This window comes from Colias eurytheme, chromosome 26, assembly GCF_061535395.1.
Source record: "Colias eurytheme isolate Ceu_HAF_F1 chromosome 26, ilColEury1 Martin Lab GWU primary, whole genome shotgun sequence".
NCBI lineage: Eukaryota > Metazoa > Arthropoda > Insecta > Lepidoptera > Pieridae > Colias > Colias eurytheme.
This window is the reverse complement of record NC_143005.1, coordinates 7,339,987-7,367,252: the sequence shown is the minus strand read 5'-3', so window position 1 is coordinate 7,367,252 and position 27,266 is coordinate 7,339,987. Positions and strand designations below refer to the sequence as shown.

At 31.6% G+C, this 27,266-nt stretch overlaps 1 protein-coding gene across 5 annotated transcripts; it reads right to left on the bottom strand.

Moving 5' to 3' along the window:
* Window positions 1–665: 665 nt before the first annotated feature.
* On the bottom strand, window positions 666–25,398 carry trp (transient receptor potential). 5 transcript variants are annotated; one of them, XM_090116644.1, is made up of 21 exons: window positions 25,336–25,398; window positions 23,141–23,304; window positions 21,227–21,371; window positions 17,030–17,125; window positions 13,540–13,682; window positions 12,886–13,087; window positions 11,189–11,362; window positions 10,679–10,777; window positions 10,417–10,552; window positions 9,924–10,076; window positions 8,602–8,747; window positions 7,539–7,779; window positions 6,006–6,132; window positions 5,218–5,413; window positions 4,596–4,760; window positions 4,119–4,341; window positions 3,592–3,754; window positions 2,735–2,895; window positions 2,116–2,283; window positions 1,813–1,908; window positions 666–1,614 (listed from the first exon to the last, which is right to left on the bottom strand). In XM_090116644.1, exons 1-21 carry the CDS (start codon window positions 25,396–25,398, stop codon window positions 1,157–1,159), a joined length of 3,519 nt encoding a protein of 1,172 aa, XP_089972770.1. In that variant the 3' UTR covers window positions 666–1,156. The 5 variants fall into 5 exon arrangements, with proteins under 5 accessions (XP_089972770.1, XP_089972771.1, XP_089972772.1 ...); XM_090116645.1 differs by lacking the exon at window positions 25,336–25,398 and having other exon boundaries at window positions 1,813–1,917; window positions 23,141–23,298; XM_090116646.1 differs by lacking the exon at window positions 25,336–25,398 and having other exon boundaries at window positions 1,816–1,917; window positions 23,141–23,298.
* Window positions 25,399–27,266: the final 1,868 nt, after the last annotated feature.

Here is a 27,266-nt window from a genome sequence, read left to right as displayed (position 1 = left end):
TTTTATAATGTAGTATTTTATTGAAGTTATAATATGAAGAGGTTTATAAATCCAAATTAATTACTGCCTCCTAGGTACAATGTTTTTTGTGGGTTCGATTCCCATCAAAATCAATAAAGAAATCTACATCTAGGTACAAAAAATCGATGAAACAGAAGGTTTTGTAAAGTGCATCTGCCCCATACCCCACAAGGGGACACTTCATTCATAGTACGGACTGCACTTTTTATTAACAGCAAATGTCAATTATAGAAATATTTAGGATCTACATAATCGGCATAGTACCTAGTTAGGTCTGTAATTGCAGTTTAGTCATGAGCAGTATATTGACATAATATAATGGGTGTAACATTAACGATCGATTAATCGGTTACTATGAAATACGAGGTCTAAAATGAGTAAAATGTCTTTCATATTCCATTCATTTACTTTAGTTGCTTTTTTAAATGGTACTTATGTATGTTCAAAATACGGTGGTTCACTGGTGATTTTAAGTAGGATGTGGTGATTTATAATAATCAGTATAGTGTAGGATAGGTGGTAGGTAAATAACTAGACAGTTTAATAAAATCAGCAAACATAAACAAGCTCTTTATTTCTAATAAATAACATTTCATAATCAACAAAAATATAAACTAGTTGTATAATCACTGAAAATATGGCAATTATTTTATTTATACGAAATTAAGTTAGATCTATTATTTTTATCACTAGTACAAATGCATTCAATAATGTTTGGTGAAGTAACATATAGCTTCGTGCAATCTTAGAATTTGTCTTTATTTTTATTGTTTTTGCTATTAAAGGTGCTAGCTAAACTATTCATATAACAATCTTTGAGTATTATAAAAGAAATCTGATTATTTATTTATTTTTTTATTATAGGATTAAATGCAAAGTGTAAATAGCAGGCCTCGTGAATACCAAGTGACAATTGAAATAACATAATAAAATTATCGATTTAGACCATACAACGTTTAATAAATAGAACCAGTCACTAAAACGAGTATCAATCAAACTACAAACAAACAGTATATCATTGGGACATTCATATTGACTAAAACAAATGTACTGAATTGAAAAACGGCTTATTATAATTATTGCTATAACATTTATATATCTCACTAATACGTCTATTCTAAAACAGTCACTTCACTTATAGCCAGCCGGAAACGATTTTTCCTGTGACTTTAGATTTTCCTTTATCTGTAACCATTTGTGGGCCGGGAGGGGGGGCCAGGGAGGAAGAAGGACTAGGTTTGGGTTTGGGAGGTTTTGGTTTAGGTTCTTTTGGTTTGGGTTTTTCAGTTTCCTTTGGATCTGTCGTGGTCGTACTGTCAGGTTTTGTTGAACTGTGATCTGCTTCTAAAGTGGCGGCTGATAGAATTTGTTCGGGTTTTTCTGATTTGGAATGTACACTGGGGGTTGGTGTGATCGGTTTTTGCAGGTTTGAGTCCTCTTCTTTAGTTATGTAAAGGTTTTTGGTCGGTGACTCTGGTTCCTCTATCTGGATGATGTGCTCTTTTTGTTCGGGTTTGGTTTCTGTGGGTTTCGGTTCTTCTGGTTTTGGTTGTGGTGGTGATGGTTTCGGTTGGGACGGTCCTGATCCTGAACCTGGATGTAAAATAAACATTATTATTTTTTATTCAAAGTTTTTATACGATCGTTTGATTGTTGTTGTAACATTAGATTAAATTTTTGGGAATTATAAAACAAAAATGATAAAAATTTGTAGATGTTAAACTTTGTTATTTGCCCAATATCATATATAAAATCGATAGATTTAAATTTTGTAAAAAAAAAAATTGTTACCACTGCCTTTGTCTTCAATGTGAGCTTGGACTTTGATTTCGTTTTGTTTCAAACTTGGTTCATCTGATCCTTCTCGAGCTGGTGATTTGGGTTTAACTGGCGGGGCTGAAATAAATAAAAAATACATAACTTAAAATATTTTGATCTACACGATTAATATATATTTAGAAATTAAAAACTTTAACGGATTTTCGCGATAAATAAATCGAGTTTAAAATGCGTTAAAATCTTTTATACAAATCTTTATATAATAAATCTTGTATACATAATATTTTAATTATATTTTTTTGTCGTTATACTCACTTTTAGGTTTAACTTTACCAGACGCAGTTTCGTCTTCAATAGTGAAATCTTTTTCTGAAGTACCGGATTTCTCTCTTTCACTAAAATCGGACTTTATCTTGCTTCTCATGAATTTGGCATACGCAACTCTTGTGGTTGGAGTTACTTCTGATAGTTTCGGATTGAATTCTGTTAACAAAAATTAAGAGTAATATTTAGTTAAACAAAAAAAATAGAACGTCACAAAAAGCAAAAATATAGAAAAAAATATATGTTACAAATTGGATTATTTGTAAGAATTGCAACAGTTGTGTAATTCATCGTTATGAATTGATTATTATTGTACTTCTTACGTCATGTTTCTGTATTCGTAAGGTTGCCTTCTATGCAATTTGTGTCTCTTCAAAATTCTTATATTTCTGTACGTTTTTGGTATGTACAATATAGTTTTCATTCATATTTTTTAGGTCCTACCTCTTTCTAATAATGCTCATCTCACTCTAGTGATTGAAAACTTACACTTCAAAGTACTTTTAAAATTATTTTAGTTTGTGTTAATTGTTTAATATTGTCTAACACGACATTTAATTTAATTTTATTTAATTTATTAAATTAATATTGTCTATTATTTATCACTTACCCAACAATTTCTGTGGATCTATAGTCCTCTCTTTAACGTTATCAAGTATATGCGCTCTGAGTGATTGTCTGCTGCGTTTGGTTTCAGCTTCATTGGTGCTGCCGATCGGATCTCGACGAATAGTGTTGGTTCGAACCGCGGCATTCCAGTCGCGTTTTTTACTTGAAATTGAAAAAAAAATCAAGTTTTGACGTGACAACGTCTTATAATTCGATAGAGCCGGTTGCACGCACGAAAAAACATGACTCATGCGGCGTTACCTCGCTCTGAGGCGTTCCATGTAAGGCTTGAAGTGCAAGCGAGAGCGCGGAACGAGCGACAAAGAAGCACAATCGGACGTTGTCACGTTCAACTATCGTCAGTAAACCGACTTTACAGACAACCAATTTTTTTTTAATACTAAATTAAGTGTCAAAAAATGAATATGTTTTTTACTTAAATCATACTTTAAGATAAATTGGGGCTACTTAAGTACTTTATAAAATTTAAGGACCGCAAGAGTTTGTTAATTTAGGTAATATGTATCATCTTTCTTAAGTTATATATTTTGACCTGTTATAAGTACCTACCACAAATTTTGGCAAGACTGACAAGTTATTTGAATCAAAATTAAGCAAAAAAATTTTTTTAATGGGCATTAAATCGACCAGTTTCTGAATTAAGAATTCATTCGATTAAAGTTTGGGATAGCTTATGTTAGATATGAGAAAATATTTAAGGAGAAATTAAGTATGATTTGAGACATATTTAACATAATATTTTGAAATGTTATTATTGTCAAATACTCAATTCAGAAACCAGTCATTTACCACCATACTGATCTAATTTATACCCAATGAAGGAAAAAGGTGACTTACTTTTCAGGGCTTCCTTTCCTAACAATAGCTTTAGCAATTTGACTGAACACATCCTTTGGTTTAGCTTCTCTCGAAATAACATCGTTTATTATACCCTCAACGATTCCGATCTGGAAGTCCTTTAGAATCCTCCTCTCCATTACTTTACCTTTCTTGCCAGATACTAGAAAAAAGTTAATAATAGTAAGTAATATTCTCTCATGAATGTAAAAAAAACTTGAATTACATTGCTGCTGCAGATCTTGATGAAATTACTATGCTTTTTGAAATGTTATCATTAACTTGGCCTGGCTTGTCTAGAGAAAAATAGCCTATGATACTAGGAGATGCAGCTTTGTGAAAGTAAAAATAACTTTGAAAATCGATTTAGTACTTTTTGATTTTATACGTTACATATACAAAAATTGTTTCCTCTTTATTAGTGCAGATGAAATTTCCAAAAATGAAAGTGTCTCAATTTTTCATTATAATATTATAATTATAAACATAATAGACTTGAACAGAAAAAATATGGTCCTCAAACATACTAGTGGTCTCATTCATATTGATCCTCGGTGTCTTCATGCCATTATTAGCCAGTATATCAATAAGCTCAAATCGCAAAGTGGATATATCCTGTCTGATCTCCATAACGTCATCTTCAGTGACACCCACTTCGTCTCGGGCCCGCTGTTCCGCAGTAACGTAGCGACGGACTAACACACGCATCACTGCTTCGTGCTGGAGACGCGCTTTTTCGCGTGATTTGTTCTGGAATGTTTTTTTATTATTTTTGATTTTTAATTTTACTATGAATTAATGCTAATAATAGATGAAAATCTTACGCCTATTTATAATTGAAAAATTACTTAAAAATTATAGATATAGATAGATTTACAGAAATAGTAATACTAAATTAAATCTAACCGGAATCTATTACTATTGAGACTGAAATCAAACTCAAAGATGACATAAAAACGATAACAACTAAAAAACATTTATCACTAAAAACAAAAAATACTAACAATAATCGAACCCCGGTCCCGATCGCTGCAAATGCGGTTGATCCACCCAGACACGTGTTTGGGAGTGGGGATAATATTGAATGGGGGTGGGACAGTATCACCATCTTCGAAGTACGACATCCAAAGGTTACTGCGGGCGAACTTCCACTCGATGTCTGATCTTTCCTGGAGGGAATAAAACGTAATAAATAAAGGGAAAGGTGGAGAAAATTATGTAATTGATGACAATTTGCATAATTCATTAAACATTGAAAAAACAGACGCTAGAAATGTTTAAAGTTGATGAATGTTTGTATAAATATCAAAAAGTAAAAGTGTTAATAATTATCTGAATGATATTGATGATGACAAAAGCACATTTTTTAAAATTTTATACTGTAAATTTTTTCTAGCTAGAAGCTTGATAACATCAAACAGATAAACAACATAATATATGTAAAAATGTCATCAACATTTTGTATGTTTATACACCAAGCCATAAGCTTAAAAATTTAAAAAGTTATGAATTTCATCCTTAATGTTAACAATTTCATTCTTAACTATTTTAATTAGTCACTGAGTTAGAGGTAATGTAATAAACGACTTGTCTAAAAGTAATATAAAACAAAAAAAAGCAACTTACCGAAATAATCTGATAAGAATTCGACATCATAGCGATCAACATATTCAACAGGACGATAATATTAATAACGGAGTACGATCCAAATGTAAGCAGTGCCCAGAAACGAGTGAAGCTCTTGATGCCGGTTAATTCGAAGCAGGTCAAGTCCACGAGACCGAAGGACGCCCAGAATAGAGATTGGGATGTTTCGAATAAGCTATAAGGGAAATTATAATTGAATATTTTGAAATAAATAGAAATAATTAGATTGATTAGGATAGAGTTAATTAATAAAAATAAAGTAAATAATGAACACGTAAAAACTGATGAGAATACTTTTAAAACTGATAAGAATATCGTAAGTGTAAATGCAAAGATTGCTATTATTTGTAAATAAAAAGATTACTGTAATAATTACTGATAATGTAAACTAGCAGTCCACCATGGCTTTGTTAGTGTAGTGAAATGTTCATATCAACGGTGAAAGAATTTTTGAATTCGGTCCAGTAGTTCCTGACATTCAATAACAACAAAAAACTTCAACATTATAATATTATTAGTAAAGATATAAGATAAATGCAGATTTGGAGGGTTTAAAAAAATCTTAATGTGTTTTAATATGGACTTTTAAAAATGTTTCAAATAACATGTGTGAATGAAATAAGTGTGTTTATTAATAAGTATAAATCTGTTTCTACATGACAAAGCAGTAACAATAACTAGAATAATTTTAAATCGAAACGAGGTATGAGACATTTTTATTCGTAAAACTATTCAGAGTGTACTAAATATGTATAATCTAATCTTACTTCGCATAACGTCTCCATATCGTACACGCTCGTTCCTGGTTGTCGAAATCCGGTAAATCCCCGTTTGGAAGATGGTAACATTTATTCTTTTCCAATTCTGCATAGTACCACATTAGTTGATTCAGACCTAGGGAAAGGTTTTAAGTTTCAAATATATGATTTTTAGTTATTTTTATGCAGTTTTTAAATAGTCTCTCTTGTTGTAATGGTAGAGAAGATGTATTCGAATCTTTAAGTAGTGTTTTAGGAAATTTAGTATCTAATAGTGTTTAAGTATCAAGATAGTATCTATAATTTTAACGTCTGTTGTTTAAAAATCAGCTAGGTTTTTTTAGAATTCATTTTTTATATACTTACTATTTAAAAACATGTATAGGTAACTAATAGAGTAAAATAAAATAAGAATAGCAATACAATTGCAGCTATATTATATTTATTTTTTAAATATTCTTCAATACGTATTCTCCTTTTATAATTCACGCTATACAGGTGAACTATATCTTACGAGTTACGACTGATTTTCGTAGTAAAATGTCTCCTACATACTAAAAGACACATTAATCAATTCGTTGTAAGCGATATAAACAATTTATGGACCATTGTATGAGCATAAATTGTTTGTTATACCTAGCCATTATTTAATGTTTGCGAGATTAATGCTCTGTTACACGTATAGACTAAGAATTGAATTAAAATGAATCATAAATGTGTGCCATGCATAGTAACAAATAATTTGATAATGCATTTGTACCATCTCTTAATTGTATTTTAATTTAGTAATATGATTAGGTTCCTGTAAGTACCTATATTATACAGTACAGTTTCTAACGAAAGCTAAGCCGAGATAGCTTTCGTATTTATGTTAAATAGTCGTTTCTACGATAGAGCAAGTATAGAGCCGGTTATATTCATTTTTATATTCATCAGATATATTTGGAAATTAATAAAAGCAATAGAACAAAGTGTTATCATATTGAAATCAATAACTTTCTTTAAAAAACAAAGTAAATAAACGGTTATTATTACACTTATGCAGCAAAAAAAATTAACATTATTTCTTACTCTTACCAGCTATTTAACAAATAAACAAAAATAGATACCACATCCAAACGCGAACAGCACCAACATATACACGAAGAAGAACTTCATGATATCCAGTATCATCCTCCCTAGGGACACTTGTAGCGGCCCCAAATGGGGGTTGATGGAGAAAATGTGCACCAGTTTTAGGAACGAGAAGATATTCCGTGGGTCCTAGCCGCTTTTTTAGTAGCACTAAGGGAGGTGTAGTGTGTTGGTTGTGACAAAATACCTACCACATCCAAACGCGAACAGCACCAACATGTACACGAAGAAGAACTTCATGATATCCAGGATCATCCTCCCTAGGGACACTTGTAGCGGCCCCAAATGGGGGTTGATGGAGAAGATGTGCACCAGTTTTAGGAACGAGAAGATATTCCGCGGGTCCTTGCCGCTTTTGTAGTAGCACTAAGGGAGGTGTAGTGTGTTGGTTGTGACAAAAATACTTACCACATCCAAACGCGAAGAGCACCAACATATACACGAAGAAGAACTTCATGATATCCAGGATCATTCTCCCCAGGGACACTTGTAGCGGCCCCAGATGGGGGTTAATGGAGAAAATGTGCACCAGTTTTAGGAACGAGAAGATCATGCCAGCGGCAAACGCGCCTTCGGAGAGAAGCATTGGGTCGAACGAGTCCCAGCGCTCGCGGGGGTACCAAGGGTCCTTGCCGCTTTTGTAGTCGCGCTATTTTATAAAATAAATAAATATTTTATAAATTTTCTTATTATCTATATAAGAATTTATTTAAAATTATATATGTTTATCAGCCATCTGGTTTCCATAACACAAGCGACTTATTTATTTTATAAATATTTCAGGATAATTTTCACACACGGCATGATCTGATCCCATACTAAGCTTTCGCTTGTGTTTTGGAAACCAGATGGCTGATAAACGTACATATATAATTTTAAATAAATACTTATATTATATTATTATATTATATTAACACCCAGACGCAGAGCAAACATCTATGTTCATCACACAAATATTTGCCCCGGGTGGGAATGGAACCCGCGGCCTCTGGCTTGGAAGGCAGGGCCACTACCAACCAAGCCAACCGGTCAGTCAAATATGTCTTGATGTTGGTTTCCAGGACGAAAACTTTGATATTATTCATTACATGGCATTTAATGCTTTATAAATATATTTTTTTAAATAATTGAAAATAAAATAATTCGATCACGAGGCGGGATTCGAATCCGCGTCTTACGTGGCCCGCGGAATTTAAAAAAAATCTATTCTATAAAAATGTATAACAATTTTTTGTGTAATAGTGACGTCATGCTCTCAATGTTGATATGAATACTTTGACGATAGTTTTAGACACAAAATAAAATACATTAATAATTCAAGTTCCATAAATCTAGGCAATAATATCAGAGTGAGTTATTGAGTGCAAGTATTTTTAAAGCTTAACCGACTAAATTGAAATAAAAATAGGATAAAATAAAACAATTGTCACAATCTTTATTTAAAAATATATCAAAATCAAGACAACCTTACCTGTACAATGTACCACGAGGAAAACCGTAGGCAGATCCAAGCTATGTAAAACATGTTAGTGATGAAATCCACCATGTTCCAAAGGTCGCTGATGTATTCCATCAGACCTCCAGACCACAGTGACCGGATCTCACCCCATATTAAACCTAGGAGATTTTATTGTGATTATGTACCAAGTTATGTACTAATAGGCACAGATAATATAATACTATAACTACTATCTATAGCCTATTAGTTCCGTTTTTGCTACGGACAACGAACTTCAACTTGAGATAAAAAAAATTGACAAGCGCTTCCCGCCAATTTTTTTTCCTCAACTCATTAGTAGCCTTCATGTGTTAAAAAAAATATAACATTCGAAATTCACACATTTATGGGTGGTCAGAAACGCAAAATTTTTAGTGTGCACTAGGTAATATAAGTAATTTTATTTTATGTGCAAAATGCATGTTCGATAATGCATGCCGTTCATGGGTTCAAATTAACAATGACACATGTAGTTTTTGTATTCATGGCATATTTTACCTATAATAATATTTATTTTAATTCAACTATTACCTGTTAAAATGTGGATGATTCTAACTTCTGTATGCTACGTCGACTATGTAAAATAAAACTTTTTTCTCGTTTTATATTATGTATGAATCAGATTATAAGTTCTACTAGATTTCTATAATATGTTCACAATCGACATAGTCATTTTGTTGCAATAATTTGCTTACCTAATTATATTACGCTGTGAACTGCAAAATTATTGCTACTTGTATTTCTACCTTAAATAGCATCTAACTTCCAGCTATAGAAAATATCAAGATTTTCGTATGAATGATTAATTAATAATCGTATATGACTGAAAAGTAATGTCATTAACTCAATATACCTACGCTCAAAGAAACGAAATGCGAAAAGCACAGCGAATATTTAATTTTTGAGTGGGAAATATTTCTCTGTGAATAAAATTGGTTTTGTAAATTTGCTTAATAAATGAGTATGAAACTATGAAAATGAAATAATTTGCAGATGAAGTATTATTAATTAAGAATCAAAATAATCAAATTATCTCATACATATTAATTTTTAATTGAGTATTTTCATATCTAATTAAGCAGCATAGACAAACTAACGGGACAGTTTTTAGCATTTTATAGATTCACATTCAGTTAAAAACTGATCTACTTAAACTACTTTATGTCACTAAAAATATGTACTATAAACGCGAATATAAATATTGATAAAACTAATTTCAAATTGGTGTAAACACGTATAATTTATAGATCCGCAATAAAAATATAAATTATGCATGCCAATAAATTCAAATTTACTTGCTATGTAGACGATGACGCAAAATTCTATAAGTCCAGGCAGCGATCCCCGTTCATGCGCTTTCCAGTATTCCACTAACTCTTGCAACCAGGATATTCCAGAATATTCCAAAACAATGAATTCTGCTCTTTGAGACGCCAGTGATAGTAATGCTGTAATTAAATACAACTTGTATTTTTAACTACATCTGTATTTTCGAATTGGCGCGCAATCGTTTGCTCCGTCGAAGGCGGTTTGAATTTGGAATAAGCTTTGGATTCTTTTTAATTTTTATTTTTTTGTTGACTGCCAGTTCATTCCATATGTTTCGGTATTGGTTAAAAAATGTAATTGCATATTTTTTAGACTGGCAATAATAGATAAATATAATTAAAGATTAATAAAAATTGAATTGAACATTTTGAATTTGAATTTTTTTGTGGAATTTGCAATCAGCTTTTTAATTGGGTACATTTTTTTATTGTGGTTTGTCAGTTCATTAAAAATACTTACATAAGAATAACATGTATGAGGAGCTGTGACAGATGAATTTGACGAAGGGTTTTTTCATAAATCTACCATATTCAGAATCGGGGGCCATCATGTAAATCGAACAATATATGGGGAACATAGCACCGAGTTTTGCAACCTAAAATAAAAAGAACATCATATTATATTGAAAAATTGTAGTGTTGTTGTATCTAGTATTAAAATTGTGTCTTACAATTTAGAATTTATAAAAAAAATATATTTTTATTCTCGTTAACAATACTACCTGAACACATTGACCGACGATGTTTTTCCGTTTGAAACCAGGGAGACCTTCATACCAGATAGCGCCGAGTAATTGTTGTACGTTAGGATGTGCCACAAACTATAACAAATCAAGATTTATAATATTGTGAATCAAAAAAGAGCCGTAAATAAGGAATGAAACATTTTTATTGCTATTGAAATAAAATTGAATATGTCGGTTATAATATTCAAACTTAGGTTATTTATGGAAGTTTAATAATATATTTCAGAATTATTTTGATTGTAGATCAATGCAAGTCTTAAATCAATTCTATTTCTCACAAGTTTTACATTGCATCCGGAAATTTAATTAATAAAAAAAACACGGTTAAATTTATGAAATGATTGTAATTTTACCGATCCTTGATACTAAGTATGAATTAAATCTGTCCGTTTAAAGTGGACCCAAATCGGGTCTGAGTCAGTTACATACAATTTTTAAGATTCTATTTTTGTCATTTTTTTAAACTCACCATTTTTTTGGACTTACCATTTTCTGCTTATACTTAATTGCCAGTTTCAACCGTCCCAGGGTTTGTCGCTCGCCCGGCTCCCAGCAGTCCTGCTCCCACGGGTTGTAGTTCAGCATGATCTCGAGCTCATGGGATGTTCTCGTGTGGTCCAGGAGGGATGTTGCAAACTCTTGTACTTGTTGTCTTAGAGCCTGGGTATAGATGTAATACCGCAGATAATATAATACTATGCTGTAATAATACTATAGTAGTACATATGTGGGCAAAGGACGTGATGCATGCAATGATTTTCCGTTAGATGTTGTTCATTTAAACTTGAAACTGGCCGCTCGCTCGTACCAGCATCATATCGAAATAATATATAGTATGTGACTCAAGAAAATTTTAACTTTCTGCTCGAGAGAGAATTATTGAAGTCAGTCTTGTAGATAATTTTTGTATATAGATAATTTTTGCACATAATATTATATACAAAAAAAACACCATGTTTCCTCTCTATATGTAATATTATTTTAGATAATAATATGAAGATGTTTATCGTGGATTTCGGATTTTGATGGTTGAAAGAAAAGTTCAAAATTTTACAAACTAGCTTCGTTCATTTTCGCCCTTCGTATCTTCGATTAACTAAAATTAAAGTAAAATTTTGTGTGCAGGCAAAAAATTACAGATTGGGATAACGAACCTTTAACATTTAAATATAACCTAGCACATAAATTTGAATAAAATTTGAATGAACACAACTAAACTGTATGTTACATTATAACAGGAAAAACATTTGAGAACGAACATTTTCAGATACAGGAAGAATTCCAATTCCACTTTTTAACACGACAAAATCCTTCACTGGTGAAAATGAATCTAGCTTTAGATATATATCTTAGTGTTATAAAAACTCAATTTGGTTGGGAAATGTATTTCCGTTATTTTTTGTTTATTCTCACATCCATACTTCAGATATAAAGACGATGTTTGACCTACATTTAAAACTAAAGCACCCATTTCAAAGAAATTCTGTTTATATGAAGTGTGAATACGTAATTCGATCCCTGAAACCTTAAAAACGTCGCACTTACAATATCTATCAATAACATAACAAAGTATAAAGTACAGCAGTCAACCATGAAAACAATTCGATTATATTTATTTATACTAATAAAAAGAAAAATAACCTATGAACTAACCTACAAACCTATAACCTACATATTTTACTCCATGGTGTACACTATTTGCGTAAAAAATATTCCAAATCTGGTCTGTGGTTTTTGGGTTCAGTCTATTAAAGGTACAAATGTAAATATTTCTAGATATACTCGATACAGATATTATGAGATGATGAATATATATATTATAATAGTATTTACCTATATCATAGTAGATTTTGTATAAAAATTGAAACATATTTAAATTTCCGGGTTTGAAGAAATTTGCCTTGCGAATTGCTTTACTAAACTTTTATGTACCTAACATGAAAATTCAATAACACGTAAAGTATTTTTAAGTAAATAAATGTTATTTGGTGGTCTATTTGGGGGCACGGCAGTGCCATTTTTTTCTCGAAGCAATTCATCTAATTTGACCCTCTATGTAGTATCTAATCTGTGCTATACAACCTATAACCACAGAATATATAATAGTACTACCTATAACTTAGTTGTGCAGCCACAACTATCATATACCACAACAACTATCATAGCCACAGGTATCAGCATACCTTATACTCCACGCGGAACTCCGTCTCCATCCGGCTCAAGCTGTTCAGTTCCCACGACAACTGGAAGGCCGTGAGCACCGGGTCGGCGGAGGAGAGCGCGATGAGGGAGGGCGAGCTGAGCGCGCGGTACGAGTTGATGCGGGCCTGCGAGTGCCGCAAGGAGTCCTCTTGAGATGATTTCACACACTCGTCGCAGCCGCATCTGTGTGGGCAGGCTTTAGTTTTGCAGGAGGCTTTTAGGAATGTGAGTTTCGTAGCCTGGCCCGAAATTTACGGACGTATTGAATTGAACAGAAAACGCAGTTGTGAAATTAACCTATATATATTTTTATGATAAAAATCAAATTACGCTTTAGCTCAATGTAATTTCTATTGATTTAAAAACTAACATTAATTACACACCAGAGGATTGTCAGTATCGTTTTATTTTTTCGGAAAATATGATTAATGTTTCTCAAAAATGAATTTTCTTATAACTATACTTTGAAAGGTTGGTTAGACAGTATTAAGGAATTGCATTTTATTAGAATTATTATATAATTTAAAATTTATTTTTTTCTTGGAACAATAAATTTGTATTACTCCATAGCTTTCTGTCCTCACAATCGCGCCTAGAAGACCCCTAACTAGGAATAATTGGAGTTCTGTACCTACTTGACGTCGTGAGGCACGGGCAGCGTGGCGCCCCTGTCCAGCAGCAGCTTCAGGATCTCGTAGTGGTTCCTGTGCGCAGCCAGGATCAGCGGCGTTATGTCTGACGTGAAGGTCGCTGATGAGGGGTCTACTGATTCCCAACTCTGGAGGATTTACGTTTAGTTACACTTTGATAAAGTAAAAATAGTCTACAGTTGTATATTTTATATATGTACTAGAGGTCCGCCCCGGCTTCGCCCGTGGTACATATTTCGCAATAAAAGGTAGCCTATATCCTTTCTCGGTTATCAAAATATCTCCATACTAAATTTCATGCAAATTGGTTCAGTAGTTTAGGCGTGATTGAGTAACAGACAGACAGACAGAGTTACTTTCGCATTTATAATATTAGTATGGATTTGGGCGGCCATATCACAGTTTCAGATAGCCTTTTAAAATAATACCAGAATAAAAAAAATGTTATTCAACTATTTTTATGAATAGCTGCACACCCTACTCAACCGGGTTGATTTTTTGTTTCGTAAGTATTTAAAAATTTTAATGGTTACTACTTAAAATAGGAGATAAATCGAACAAAGTAAGAAGAATGGTTATTAAAAGCTGTAACTTATTATCCATAACTGTATTTCAAATAGTAACTCTAAAGTTCTAGCAATAAAATTACCGATAAAAGTTTTATTCCTAATTTATGAACATTCTAGGAACTACCGTAAGTATAAAGTAAGGCAAATCATACTGGCAGGCAATATTTATGGGAAATATTCTTATCTAATTATCTATTCTTATGAATGTCCTGAGTGTATTTTAAAAATAGGTATTGTTAGTATTTAAATTCTCACATTTATAAGTAAAAAAATATCATAACTTTATTATACGGAAAGATATACTTAGGTCTTAGATAGATCTAATATGGAAGTAACGTAAATATTTTCCCAGTTGTAGAAATAACATAGAGGCGAAACTGTAGTCGAGTAGTTTATTTCGAAAAGTATTTCTCAATTTTCAGCATGTCTTATAATATTCACTTACTATTCGATATTCAGTTCTGAAACTCAAACCATCAAAACGGTCCAAAAGGTTTGAGAAATTTCCAGTTTAAGAAGATTTGACAAATAAAGTTTGCTTACATCACTACCACATACTTTTAATGACCCCGATAAAATAAATACTCATTTTCTCAATATTCCAGGAGATAACAAAGCAGATACAAATACAGTTCTCCATTTTAATTCAAAAAAATTTTCAAACGCTATATTTTCGTTTACATCTGTTAGTGAAGACAGCATAGCTAAAATTATTTTATCAATTGATTCTAATGCAATGGGGTCTGACGAAATTAATAGAGATATGATCATATTGACATTACCTCATTCATTAAAATTTATAACCAATTTAATCAACAGATCGCTTGCTTCAGGTGTCTTTCCCTCTCTTTGGAAAAATGCTTTAATTCATCCCCTCCCCAAGGTTAACAATTGTTCAGATTTAAAGGACCTACGGCCGATTAGTATTTTGCCCTACCTGTCGAAAATACTAGAGAAAGTAGTTCAAAAGCAGCTTGTGCATTACTGTGAATCCAATAACATATTTCCATCTCTACAATCAGGGTTCAGGGCTAAACATGGGACCTCAACAGCTCTCTTTGATGTTATTGATAAAATTCTTGCATCTCAAGATAAAGGCTTTGGAACTGTCCTAACTCTTTTGGACTTCTCTCGTGCTTTCGACAGTATTAACATCTCCCTCCTTTTAGCTAAGCTATCGTACTACGGATTTGACTCGAATACTGTTGACTGGTTTAAAAGCTATTTGGAAAATCGTACTCAACAAGTTCTTTTACGTAATCCTAATGGCAACAATATACTTTCAAAATCTATGAAAGTTACCAGAGGAGTACCTCAAGGTAGTATTTTAGGGCCTATCCTGTTTATATTGTACACAGCAGACATTACTCACTCAATTAAACATTGTCAATTTCACTTATATGCCGATGACCTTCAACTTCTCATTCCTATCAGCAGGGACAATTTTGATGAGACTATCTCGAAACTTAATTCGGATTTAAATAATATTTCATGTTGGTCTAATAATAACTCTTTAGTGTTAAATCCGATAAAATCTAAATTCATGATCGTTGGTTCCAAAAAACAGGTCAATTGTTTATCACAGTTAAAACCTAAAATTTGTATCGATAACTTACCTCTCGAATGTGTCAATCAGGTGCGCAACCTCGGTATTGAAATGGATAATAATTTGAAATTTGAAGCCCATGTCTTAAACGTTACTCGAAATTGCTTTTATCGTATTAAAGTTTTATATAAAATTCGTAATTTCTTATGTGAAGATATGCGCATACGTTTATGTGAGTCTCTGGTCTTGTCCAAATTAAACTATGCTCTGGCAGTTTACGGTCCTTGTTTGCTTCAAAGAACACAACGTCTTCTACAGAGAGTGCAAAATGCTTGTGCAAGATATTGCTTTCAGATCCCTCCAAGAACACACATTTCACCATACTTAAACACGCATAACCTACTTAACATGAAAAACCGGCAACAGCTTTACTTTGCTAGTCTCCTTTTTGACGTATTAAAATTTAAACAACCTTCTTACTTGTATGATAAACTTATATGGCGGACCTCCAAAGCTTCAAGTGAATGTAGGTCATGCACAAATATATTTTCTGTTCCTAAATACAAAACGGCTGCCTTTAGAGGAAGTTTTAGATTTCTTGCTACGAAGTGCTGGAATGATATCCCGCCTCCCATTCGAAATTCTCAATCAAGGGACACTTTTAAAAAGAAATTGAAAGCTTATTTTCTTATTATCCAGAAACAGTCTACATAAGTAATCTACCTTTTGTCATTATTAGCATTTTTTTTTTTTTTTTTTTGTTTTTAATAATCATCTAGTTAATGCTATAATCTATTGGCCATTTAATGAACATCTAATTTAACTATTTTATATATATAATTTTTTGTGTTGTGTTGAAATAGATATCTTTAACTTCTTCTACTTGGTGCTAGCAGTATTAATTCATAAATTCTACACTCTTTCATTTTAATTCTACACATTTTAATTGCTGATCTCGTTTTCCTCTCAACTCACTTAGCCGATTTTCCTCTCTGACTGGCAAACTATGTCCATACTTATTTTTGACATCAAAACTTTCATACTTTAATATAATATATTTTATACCATAATTTTAGTCCGTAATCCCTACATTAGAATTATACTCTTTACAGTCACTCGACTCTTTATTTATTATGGTGCTGACAGAATAACAGCGTTACAGCCTCAGCTGTAACATTTATGCTGAGTCAGTATTCCCTTTCCCTGAGGTGATACAGATATAATATAATATTATTACGTCTACATGTAATGTTATACTTACTTTTTTTTTAGTTATAAGTGTTGTCTGTAATTTATTGTACTGTATCATTTTTTGGGAATAAATGTTTTTCTATTCTATTCTATTCTATTCTATTCTTACATAGGGTTCTCCAGCAACGTGATGCTCCTCCTCCCACTGCAGCAGCATCTCCACAGCCTCCACGTATTCTTCTTTGATGGCATGAAGTAGTGCATCCTGAACAAATATTTCTATTTTATTTCTATGGCAGAGCAAGCAAAGTAACAAGAGGAATAAATACAACACTGATGTTACAGGTGTTTTATTTATTTATTTATTTTTACATAGGTACATAGATTCCTTATAGCTATTTGTATTACAATATTTTTAATTAACTTTAACAAAACACTACGCCAATAAAAAGGAATACCAATAATAAGACAATTAATGTGACAGTAGTTTTACATTAATTATACTGCCACACATCATGCCTTCAAGAAAAGAGCCATATTTTAATGTCATAAAATATGGCTCTTTTCTTGAAAGCATGATGTCATTATTGTTTGGTATTGTAAGTTTAAAATTTCCTGCTGGTGAAACGTTTGTTTTGAGTTAAATGTTACCTGTGAATGTTACAAACAAAGTAACGATTTCTATACGTAATTCATATGCTCATAATATTATGGCAATGTGAAATTTACTATTTATGTAACTAAAAACAATCCCTACCAATATTATAAATGCGAAAGTAACTCTGTCTGTATGTCTGTTACGCATTCCCACTTAAACCTCTCAACCGATTTTGATGAAATTTGGCACAGACAATCTTTAGACCCTGAGAAAGAACCTTTTACCAAAACACCACGCGGGCGAAGCCGCGGGCGGAAGCTAGTTCCATATAAAATTAAAATCCTTCATCGTGGAGTTAAATTGCTCTTAAAAAGTTATTAATCATACTCATATAAAATCAAATACACATTAATTCATTTAATTACTACCGTCTACATGTATTGTATTTTAATAAACAGTAATTTAAGGGACTAGACAGTCCCGTGTTCACATTACAATTCCCATTATCCTTGAGGCGTGACCACAGCTACAATTATCTACTAATTAACTAAGTGTTGATTTCTGCATTCGACTGGACATAGTAGGGTCAGCAACGATAGCGAAAAGTTCGGTTTTTTAGACAAAAAATATTAATAATAATAACTCACTCTCTCGGATTCAGGTACATAAATAAAATTAATTTATATACGGCTTCATTTATACGGTAAAAAGCGGTAACTACACATTTATTTTGAACAGTGTTTTCTGAAAACGAGCAAGACATAATTATCATCAATAGGTATCTCATTGCTAATATCCTTCATAATCACTTTATATTGAAAGAATATTTACTGAAAAAAATTACATATATTTATATATTTTAGCAGCTATAATAAAGTTGGTACCTACAGAGTCATTGAACTTTGTATTATATTTAAATACAATGTTGACGTTGCCGACTCTACACGGAGTCGTAAATGCAAAGCATATTGCATTTTAATTCTTTAGAGAATACAAGCATTTCCTAATATATTTAAAAGCAACATGATAGAGATATTAAATTAATTTCAAGTATGTTAAACGAACGTTTTATAGCTCTTCTGAAGCGAACTTTAATCTTCCATTGTTTAGAATACCTATATTAAAAATTAGTAGTTTTGCTTTTCAAAGAAGTTAGTAAGAAACCGAATAACGATTTGACAAGATATTTTGGATATTTAGTACTTGATTATAATATTTATATAAGACCAATATTGATTAAGGAAAATTCATAATACACAAGTCTCACATCGACTTTAATTGAAGTAGGATCTTTTTCATTGAACCATACCTTAATATCAATTTTTACACCCGAACTAGGTATTGTATCATTGATTATTTTGACATCCATACTATATATTATATACTATATACTATATCCATACTAATATTATAAATGCGAAAGTAACTCTGTCTGTCTGTCTGTTACTCAATCACGCCTGAACTACTGAACCAATTTGTATGAAATTTTGTATAGAGATATTTTGATATCCAAGAAAGGAAATAGGATAGGTTTTATCCCGGAAATCCTACGGGAACGGGTTTTTCTTTGAAAACGCAGGCGAAGCCGCGGGCGGAAAGCTAGTATTCTATAAATATACGCCACAAGTTTCCTTACTGTATGTATCTGTATATTGTGTATACGTCCTTAGAAAACATCGGTCAAACTAATTACAATTAACTATAGGTAGTCACTTAAAACTCGAGATATCTAGTACTTGATGCACTAACGTTTTTATTGGTGCCTGGAGCATCTAATAATTGTGTTAAGGTGTGCTGCACAGTTCTAACGTTATTTTCTCAATATTTTACTATCACGTAAAATTGTTGAGGCTAATTTTCATTTTTCCTGATGAGCTAATCATGTTATTAGTAACTTGCTTGGCTAAGGTGCGTTTTATAATTTAATATGTGGAGGGATGTGAAATAATGATGTAACATGAGGAGGATGCAATCTAAAAATACGTTAATAACGTTGGGTAATTCTATTTTTGATAGTAAAGGATATTTTTTACGGTGCATAGTGGATGCATTTAACTGCATTCACTAATAAAGTGTATTTGAATTTCAATCAGGATAATTTCGGCAGTAAATATAGTAATTGATTAGGTAGAATGCTAACACCGTATTTTATTCAATTAATTAAAACAACAACTTAAATAAAAACGACGATATAAAAAAGACTATCTACTTACTACATAATAATATTAAATATAATATTATATCTCATATTAAAAAGGTACTTCCAAATACAATATCGGACTAAAGTCCACAATATCATTTAGCTATAACATTATATAACATTACAATCAATTTGGATATAGCCGATAATCGATCTAATTTACTTTGTTTTGCATTTAATCCAGACGGCCTTGAGGTTTAACGACATTTTATACTGCTTCTCTACTGTCAATTACTTAAAACATGTGGACAAAATGGATAATGTATTTTGATGTTTACATTAGTTATAGGTACTGCAATTTTATGTGTTCTTCCATATTCGATGTTAAGAATTGATGACATATTATGCTGATTACTATCAAATTTTTATTAATACTAGCAAACCTGGCGAACTCCGTTTCGCCACCAGACACCTTTTCTTTGCTATAAACCTCACGCAGCCCGATACCTTTCAAACGAATGCAAAACCGTGGAAATCGGTTCGTGCGTTCTGGAGTTATAGCGTCAGGAAGGAAAATCCGACTTATTTTTATATATATATATATACAATTATAATGTTTCAGAAACTTTTGAACATTGCAGTTTTTTATATTTTTATATTTTACGAATAAAAGTTGAATAAAAGTAAATCAATCAACAAGCAATCCTATTTTAAATTACGTTTGCGTTGCATTGCATGTTTGTGTTTACAAGATGTTATTTTGTTTTAAACTTAGTTCTAAATGTTAATTTGCGATCTAAAAGATATGTATTTATAATTCATCCAGATTACTCAGAGCCTACAATTAATAACTTTTTTTTATATATTCATTGTTGATTAAACCTGGCAATCTGGCTAACCACTCAAGGTGTTTTATTGTATGAACTATGGACAGAGTTCTATAAAATAATAGTTTAGTCTCAATGTGGCCATATTTCACTATTTTTGAACACACCGGGCCATACAAATCTTATTTGCGTCTATTGAGATTCGGAGTTTGAATATAAAGATGTCATTTATGAAAATATACATTCCACTGAAAACTATACACTTGTGATTTCCCCCAGGAATACGTATTGAAAGTCCTTATTTTATTGTTTCGCATTTTCATCGAAAACGTTCAGATCGAAATGATCGAATAGATCATTGTTTATAGAAATTTTAACTGGGAATATTAATTCTTAGAGAGGTGTTTAATCTGTGTTTCCGATGTTTAAAAAAATATAATTTTCATTTTAATTTATTAAAAAACTCCTCCACTAAGTTTTCTATTTTATAACTAGCAAAGGCGTAATTGATCATATTAATAATCACTCTTTAAAAAACGTTACATCTTTACAAGGCATAGGTAGGTAGTTCAATAACCATTAGTAGGTATATAACGAATTATTTTTTTAAGCTTTTGCATAGCTTCTATCGCGGGCCTTGAGCGCGGGGACCGAATCCAGAAATTGCATAACGATAAACCTCACGCTCCCCACCCCGACGGGCGCGGAGGTGTGGCTTGAAGGCATAGCATGCAATAGCTTTACCGCGGCAGTCCCCGAGAGCCACACGTCTTTTTTTAGTAATCTATTAATTAACGTTACCTTAACTTTGATGCCAGCTTCGAGAAAGAGTCGTATAAGTTCAATGTTTTCATTTTCTATAGCGGCGATAAGAGCTGACCGGTTGAGAGGGTCCACACAGTTGATGTCGAGCACGTCTGGCTTCGATGCATATTGGTCTATTAGCCTGGAACATTTTGATATTATTTTCATGCTAATCTAAGTGGGAAGATGTTAAGTGTATCTATTTAATTGGAAGACCATACATTAGACCGGCTACTCACTTAGGTACCTGCAGCAGGGGCAATTTTGAAATTGGACCCTTAATTGGCTCTTTATATTGTTGTGTGTGATGTGTATAGGCAAGCAGGAGCAATTTAGAGAACAACTGAAATTGCTCCGACCGCCGACCAACCGAGATTGTTCCAATATTGCCCCTGCGGCAGGTACGTGAGTAGCCGCCTAACTATGCGGGAAGATTCATGTCAAGTGTATCTATAAGATTGGAACAATTATGTCATCTGTGTCTATATAATTAAAAGTTGGGAGAGATTAATTTCAGTCTTGGCTATTAAATTGAAAAATTCAGGAAAGATTTATGTTAAATTGTGCGAGCCAAATAGAAATCTATGTGAACATTATCTATTAAATTGGAAGAGATTAAAATGTAATATATCATCATGTTCTAAAAAAATAATTTAGTTATGAATAAATTTTATGTTATTTAGTATTGTTATTAACATACCCAGAACTTGAAAGAATAACAAGAAAGAAAAGTGAAAGTGTGAAGTGAAAGATGCAAAATATTATAAATATTACGGTAATTAATATCTTATTTTGCAGCCAATATTAAAAAATCTTTTATTTACGAATTTTACAGTTATAACTTTAGCTGTAAGCACAGCTAATGGCAGTTGTTATTTTAATTGGTTTATAAACGCTTTTTACCATCACAATTTTGCTTCAATATTACTCCCATTATGTTTTTAAAATTATCACGAAATATCCTGTACTTACAAAATATTTAGGTCGTGCTTTTCGAAAGTCCGCAAATTATACACAGTCTTACCGGATTGCGCAAAAGGAGGTTTTTTTGTAAGTATATCTGATATCTATGTTTATTAATTTGGTAGCCTCTGTAAGGCTATATATGGCTATATATGGCTGTTTTTTTATATATAGAGCAATCTTAATGATAGTCAAAGATTTTAAAAGAGTTGATGTAAATGTTAAGTTAACAATTTTCCAGGAATCAGCTATTTTGCAATAGTAACTGGTTTAGTGATCGTTTGTAGCGCTTTGTAAAAGAATAATTTTGATAAAATGTATATCAAAGTAACCTAATTCATTTAATCCAAAGTCAATCAAATCGTACACATATATCCGGATAAACTCAGCATTACCTAGTAATAACCGTGACATATAAACGAACGCGACAAGCGCACACGTGCAAACAAACGAGATTATGTTTATAGTGATTCTTTCGACGATCCCAACTTTATAATATAGTTTTATTTCAAATATTTCGTGGTTTCTGATTGAATTGGAATTTGTATTAAACAAATAAACAGTTCAATGCATCTGTGACTTTGGAGATTTTTGTGATTAATTTCGATACTTAGAAATAATATTCCAAAAGAATAGGAGACTTCAAAACCGTGCTTTGTAGGTTGACATAAATCTAACATAATATTATATTAATATATATGTAATTCGTAACATTTGATAATCTAATTATCTCTAAACAAAAAAAAACAAATGTTTTATACCTCGTCTGCAAATGTATGTATTTTAATGGAACTAGGTTCTTACGATAATTCTAGGTATTCGTTACTATTTAGCATTGTCCTATAAACGTTCCTACAACAATAACTTCCATATAGATATCTCTAGATAATTCAAACTTCTTTCTAGAACATTCGAGAACATTCGAGAACCTTCGAGAACTTTCCTTACCGTTTAACAGTCGCGTAGTCACCTCGATCAGCGTTCAGGAGGAAGGTCTTCTCCTCCCTCGTGAGTGGGCGCTCGTACACATTCCGAAGGTCGTTCTGGCTGTTCAGCAGAGCCTCCTGCGAGCTGCCGAGCAGCTCCTCCTTCGAGCCGCGGTTCATTTTGTTCTGGAAGATGTGCTTAGTTAAGTGTGATAGGTTAATGTGAAGTTAGACGATAACTCGTATATTAGATTCAAAATTAAGACTAGAGCAAACGTAACATCATCAAAGTCAACAGAAATATGGTCATATTTTAAATATTGTGTCTGTAAATCCATCTGTCTATTACAAACAAATACAAGATGCTGTCTGGAGAATATTTACGTAGACCTTTTAATTGTTTAAACAGTTTTTTGTCTGTAAGGGACTATGTAATATGGTATCCTTTTGAACAAATTTTATTTTGCAATTGAGATTACGAGTAGGTACCGAACAGAAAGATTGAGTTATACTATAATGTAATTTTAACTCAAACTAGTGTAAAATGGACGCAAATTGTATGTTAATTTTATTTGAATTGCTTCCGATTATATTATGATATTATTCATATTATGCTAACATAGCTCAATCAGTAAGTGCATAAATTAATATATTATATTTTACGCCCAAATAAAATTATGAAATCTGAATTTATATCTGTCGACGCATAATTCGTATTTGCATCTCCATTTTATTTCATTCATTTATTTATTTATACTTTGTATACCTACAGAGGTAAGAAATACAAAATTTAAAATTAAAAAGGTTTCGTATACAATAATATTTTTGAGTTATTGACAAAAGCGTATCACACGAGAGGGAGTCACATCAAATACGTATACAAATAATATAATTTATAACATGTATTTAGAATATTCACACCCAAGTTAGTCCAATAATTTATTATAATAATTTTATAAAGAAATGTGGGCACAATACGAAGGGTGAATCATTACTGCGAAAGGTGTTATTTTGATGTCAATTATTGTGACAAGTAGGGACAGAATGGTATGTAAATAAGTGTTATATACAAGCAAAATATCGTGACTTCGCTTTATTTTATTATCTAACTTTCTATGAGTGTTGTAAGTTATGAAGAAATTAATTGAAATAACTGTAAGCATTTCAATGAGTCTAGAAATTCATCAAAGAATCTGGGATTATTGCTGTAAATATTTTTTAGTTTTTGTGAAAAATAGTAGACTTAATTTAAATTGTACACAACATAATTACTCAAACAAAACTATATCTATGATTTACTCGTCTTCTCCATACCATCATATTATACATTTTATTACACTAAAAGTAAAATCTTATATCAAATAAACTATACGTATACAGGAGCATATCTCAAAGGATATATCATAATAAGCAAGGTTTACCTCAATATTTTCCAATTTTCTTTCTACCTACATTGTAACAGTCGTTTCTGATGCCTTATGGTCAGTAATTTAATAAATTATAAGTAAAAATTATGGAACCTAAGAATTGATAGTAGTTGTGAAGAAAGTTTATCGAAATTATTATTTTATTTTCTTTCTTACGTTATAAAATGTACCTAATGAGTTATTTAACACTAAATAAAAATTAAAACTGAATTTTTTGCAATATTATGGAAAATATTAAAAGATTATTACAACTAAAGAAATAAACATACAATGAGGTACACTAAACCTCTGCTATGAAGATACTCATAATGCGTTAAAATGATGAAAAATAGAGCTGTATAAAAAAGGAAATCTGACATGTTTATTCTTACGCATTCTTTGCGATGTGTGGATTTTTGGACAGTGTAATCTTGAATGATTTATTACGTATGTTTTTTTGTATACTGAGTCGTAATAGAAGCGATATTAAATACGATAAAACGACATTGTTCCATTGATTCTGAAGTAAGTCTGAGTTTTTCTTAGTATTAACTTATTGAGGTAAATATATAAATATCACAAAGCATACACATGAATATGGATTTTTTTAGAAGAAGACCTTCTATGGGGATATTTATGAAACTTACAATCGCGAAAAAATTGTTACCTCGTTTTAATTTATTTTCTCATCAACACGAAAATCATGTTAATTTATTACTTAGTTAAAATAATTTATTATTTTTTCCAATATATATTTATGTAATATTTTTATTAGTCTTTTTTATTCAATTCAATTGAAAATAAGACTCACCGAATCATTCATATCAAATCGTATTCGAATACGCTTGCCTTTTACTCTTTTGCGTCGCCTCATTTTGTAAAAAATGGTTAAAGATTCACTTCGCACAAAAAACAATAAACACTCCGTAAATAGTGTTAAAAGAACAAAATAAACAAATAAAGCTAATAAAAGAGTTAATAAAATTTATAGAGTAGACCGTATTGACTGCGCGCGCGCACTTCACATAAAAACCTCTTGAAACTGATGGAATGATGCTATTTCTGATATATTGGGTTTTTAATGACTCACGATCGAGAGCATTTTTAATGTTTTGACAGCCTAGTTTGATTTGGCTTGATTTATGTTTTAGCAGTACATTTTATTTTTGTTATCATCAACTCTGCAATTTTATACTAAAGGCTTGCTTGATAGTAGGTACTTTCAGTTCGATTGTCACATGCATAAGTAGAATTTACAGAATTAACCACCGGGACACCATGCAATACACAATTACCCATATCACAATAGGTACATTCCTTTTACTGTCTTCCTATACGCGTAATAATTTTAAATGTTTTTAAATCTGATCACATCACTACATAGTACAAAACAAAGTCGCTTTCTCTGTCTCTATATGTCCCTATGTATGCTTAAATCTTTAAAACTACGCAACGGATTTTGATGCGGTTTTTTTTAGTAGATAGAGTGATTCAAGAGGAAGGTTTTAGTATATAATTTATTATGTTTAGACAAAGCGGGTGAAGCCGCGGGCTGTAAGCTAGTTATGTATTTATTCAGAAAAAGCAACATTTTGACATTGTGGTCACTGAACGTCTTGACGGTAAGGGAAAGTAAAAAGTTAAACTACCTCCATATTGCTTATGCAGTTCTTTTGTTTATTTAAACGTACCATAGGTACTATTAGATAGGTACTATATATTCTGTGACCGTACGCTGAAAGTACTGGCAAGTCTTAGAGAATAGAATAGAAGAACGCAACAGTTTTCCATACAAATGGAAATGAGATTTGATTTATTATTACGGAATGAATGAATGAATGAATAATACATGTACGTATTCTTTATGAAATACTAAAATTCTTGTCTTTCGATTGTGGTTATAAAAATGTAAGTATAAAATAGTATCCGTTCAAACTCAATTTATCCATACTAATATTATAAATGCGAAAGTAACTCTGTCTGTCTGTCTGTCTGTTACTCAATCACGCCTAAACTACTGAACTAATTTGCATGAAATTTGGTATGGAGATATTTTGATGCCCGAGAAAGGACATAGGCTACCTTTTATTGCGAAATATTATGTACCACGGGCGAAGCCGGGACGGACCACTAGTATGAAATAAATGATTGCTTTTCTTCGTGTAGGTAAATATCAAAGGAAGTTTTATTTCCTTTTAGTATAAATTTAGTATTGCTGTAAGTCTATAGAATTGGTTTAAATAATAACGTATGGGAATGGTGCAAGTAAGGATGTTACCCAGTGCAAGCGTATTTTGTATGTTTTTTTGATTAATTTGAGTTAATAGTAGTTATGTTTATTAAAGATTTAAAATCTTAGAGATATATTGCAAAAATATAAAAAGTCAATAATTTGCTGTAATAAAAAACATGATTCTAATGGTCATCTTAGCCCTAGGATGTGACTGCATGTTTTGTATAATTCATAGTCGTTAGGTACAACATTGAATCTTCATTATGATTCGATGTCGATGACTTTGATACTATTTGAAAATATTTTTTCAATAGTGTTTTGATAAATGTAAAATATTAAATTGTGATGCAGTTGATGATGAATGCAGCAGATTTTCATGGTAAATATACTACTCAACATTTAATAAAATTAAAAAGCTCATTCATCATTCATTTAAATTGTCATTTTATCACTTTGTCATCGATACACAAAATAAATAAAAATCGCTATAACTCGCACGGTCCAAATTC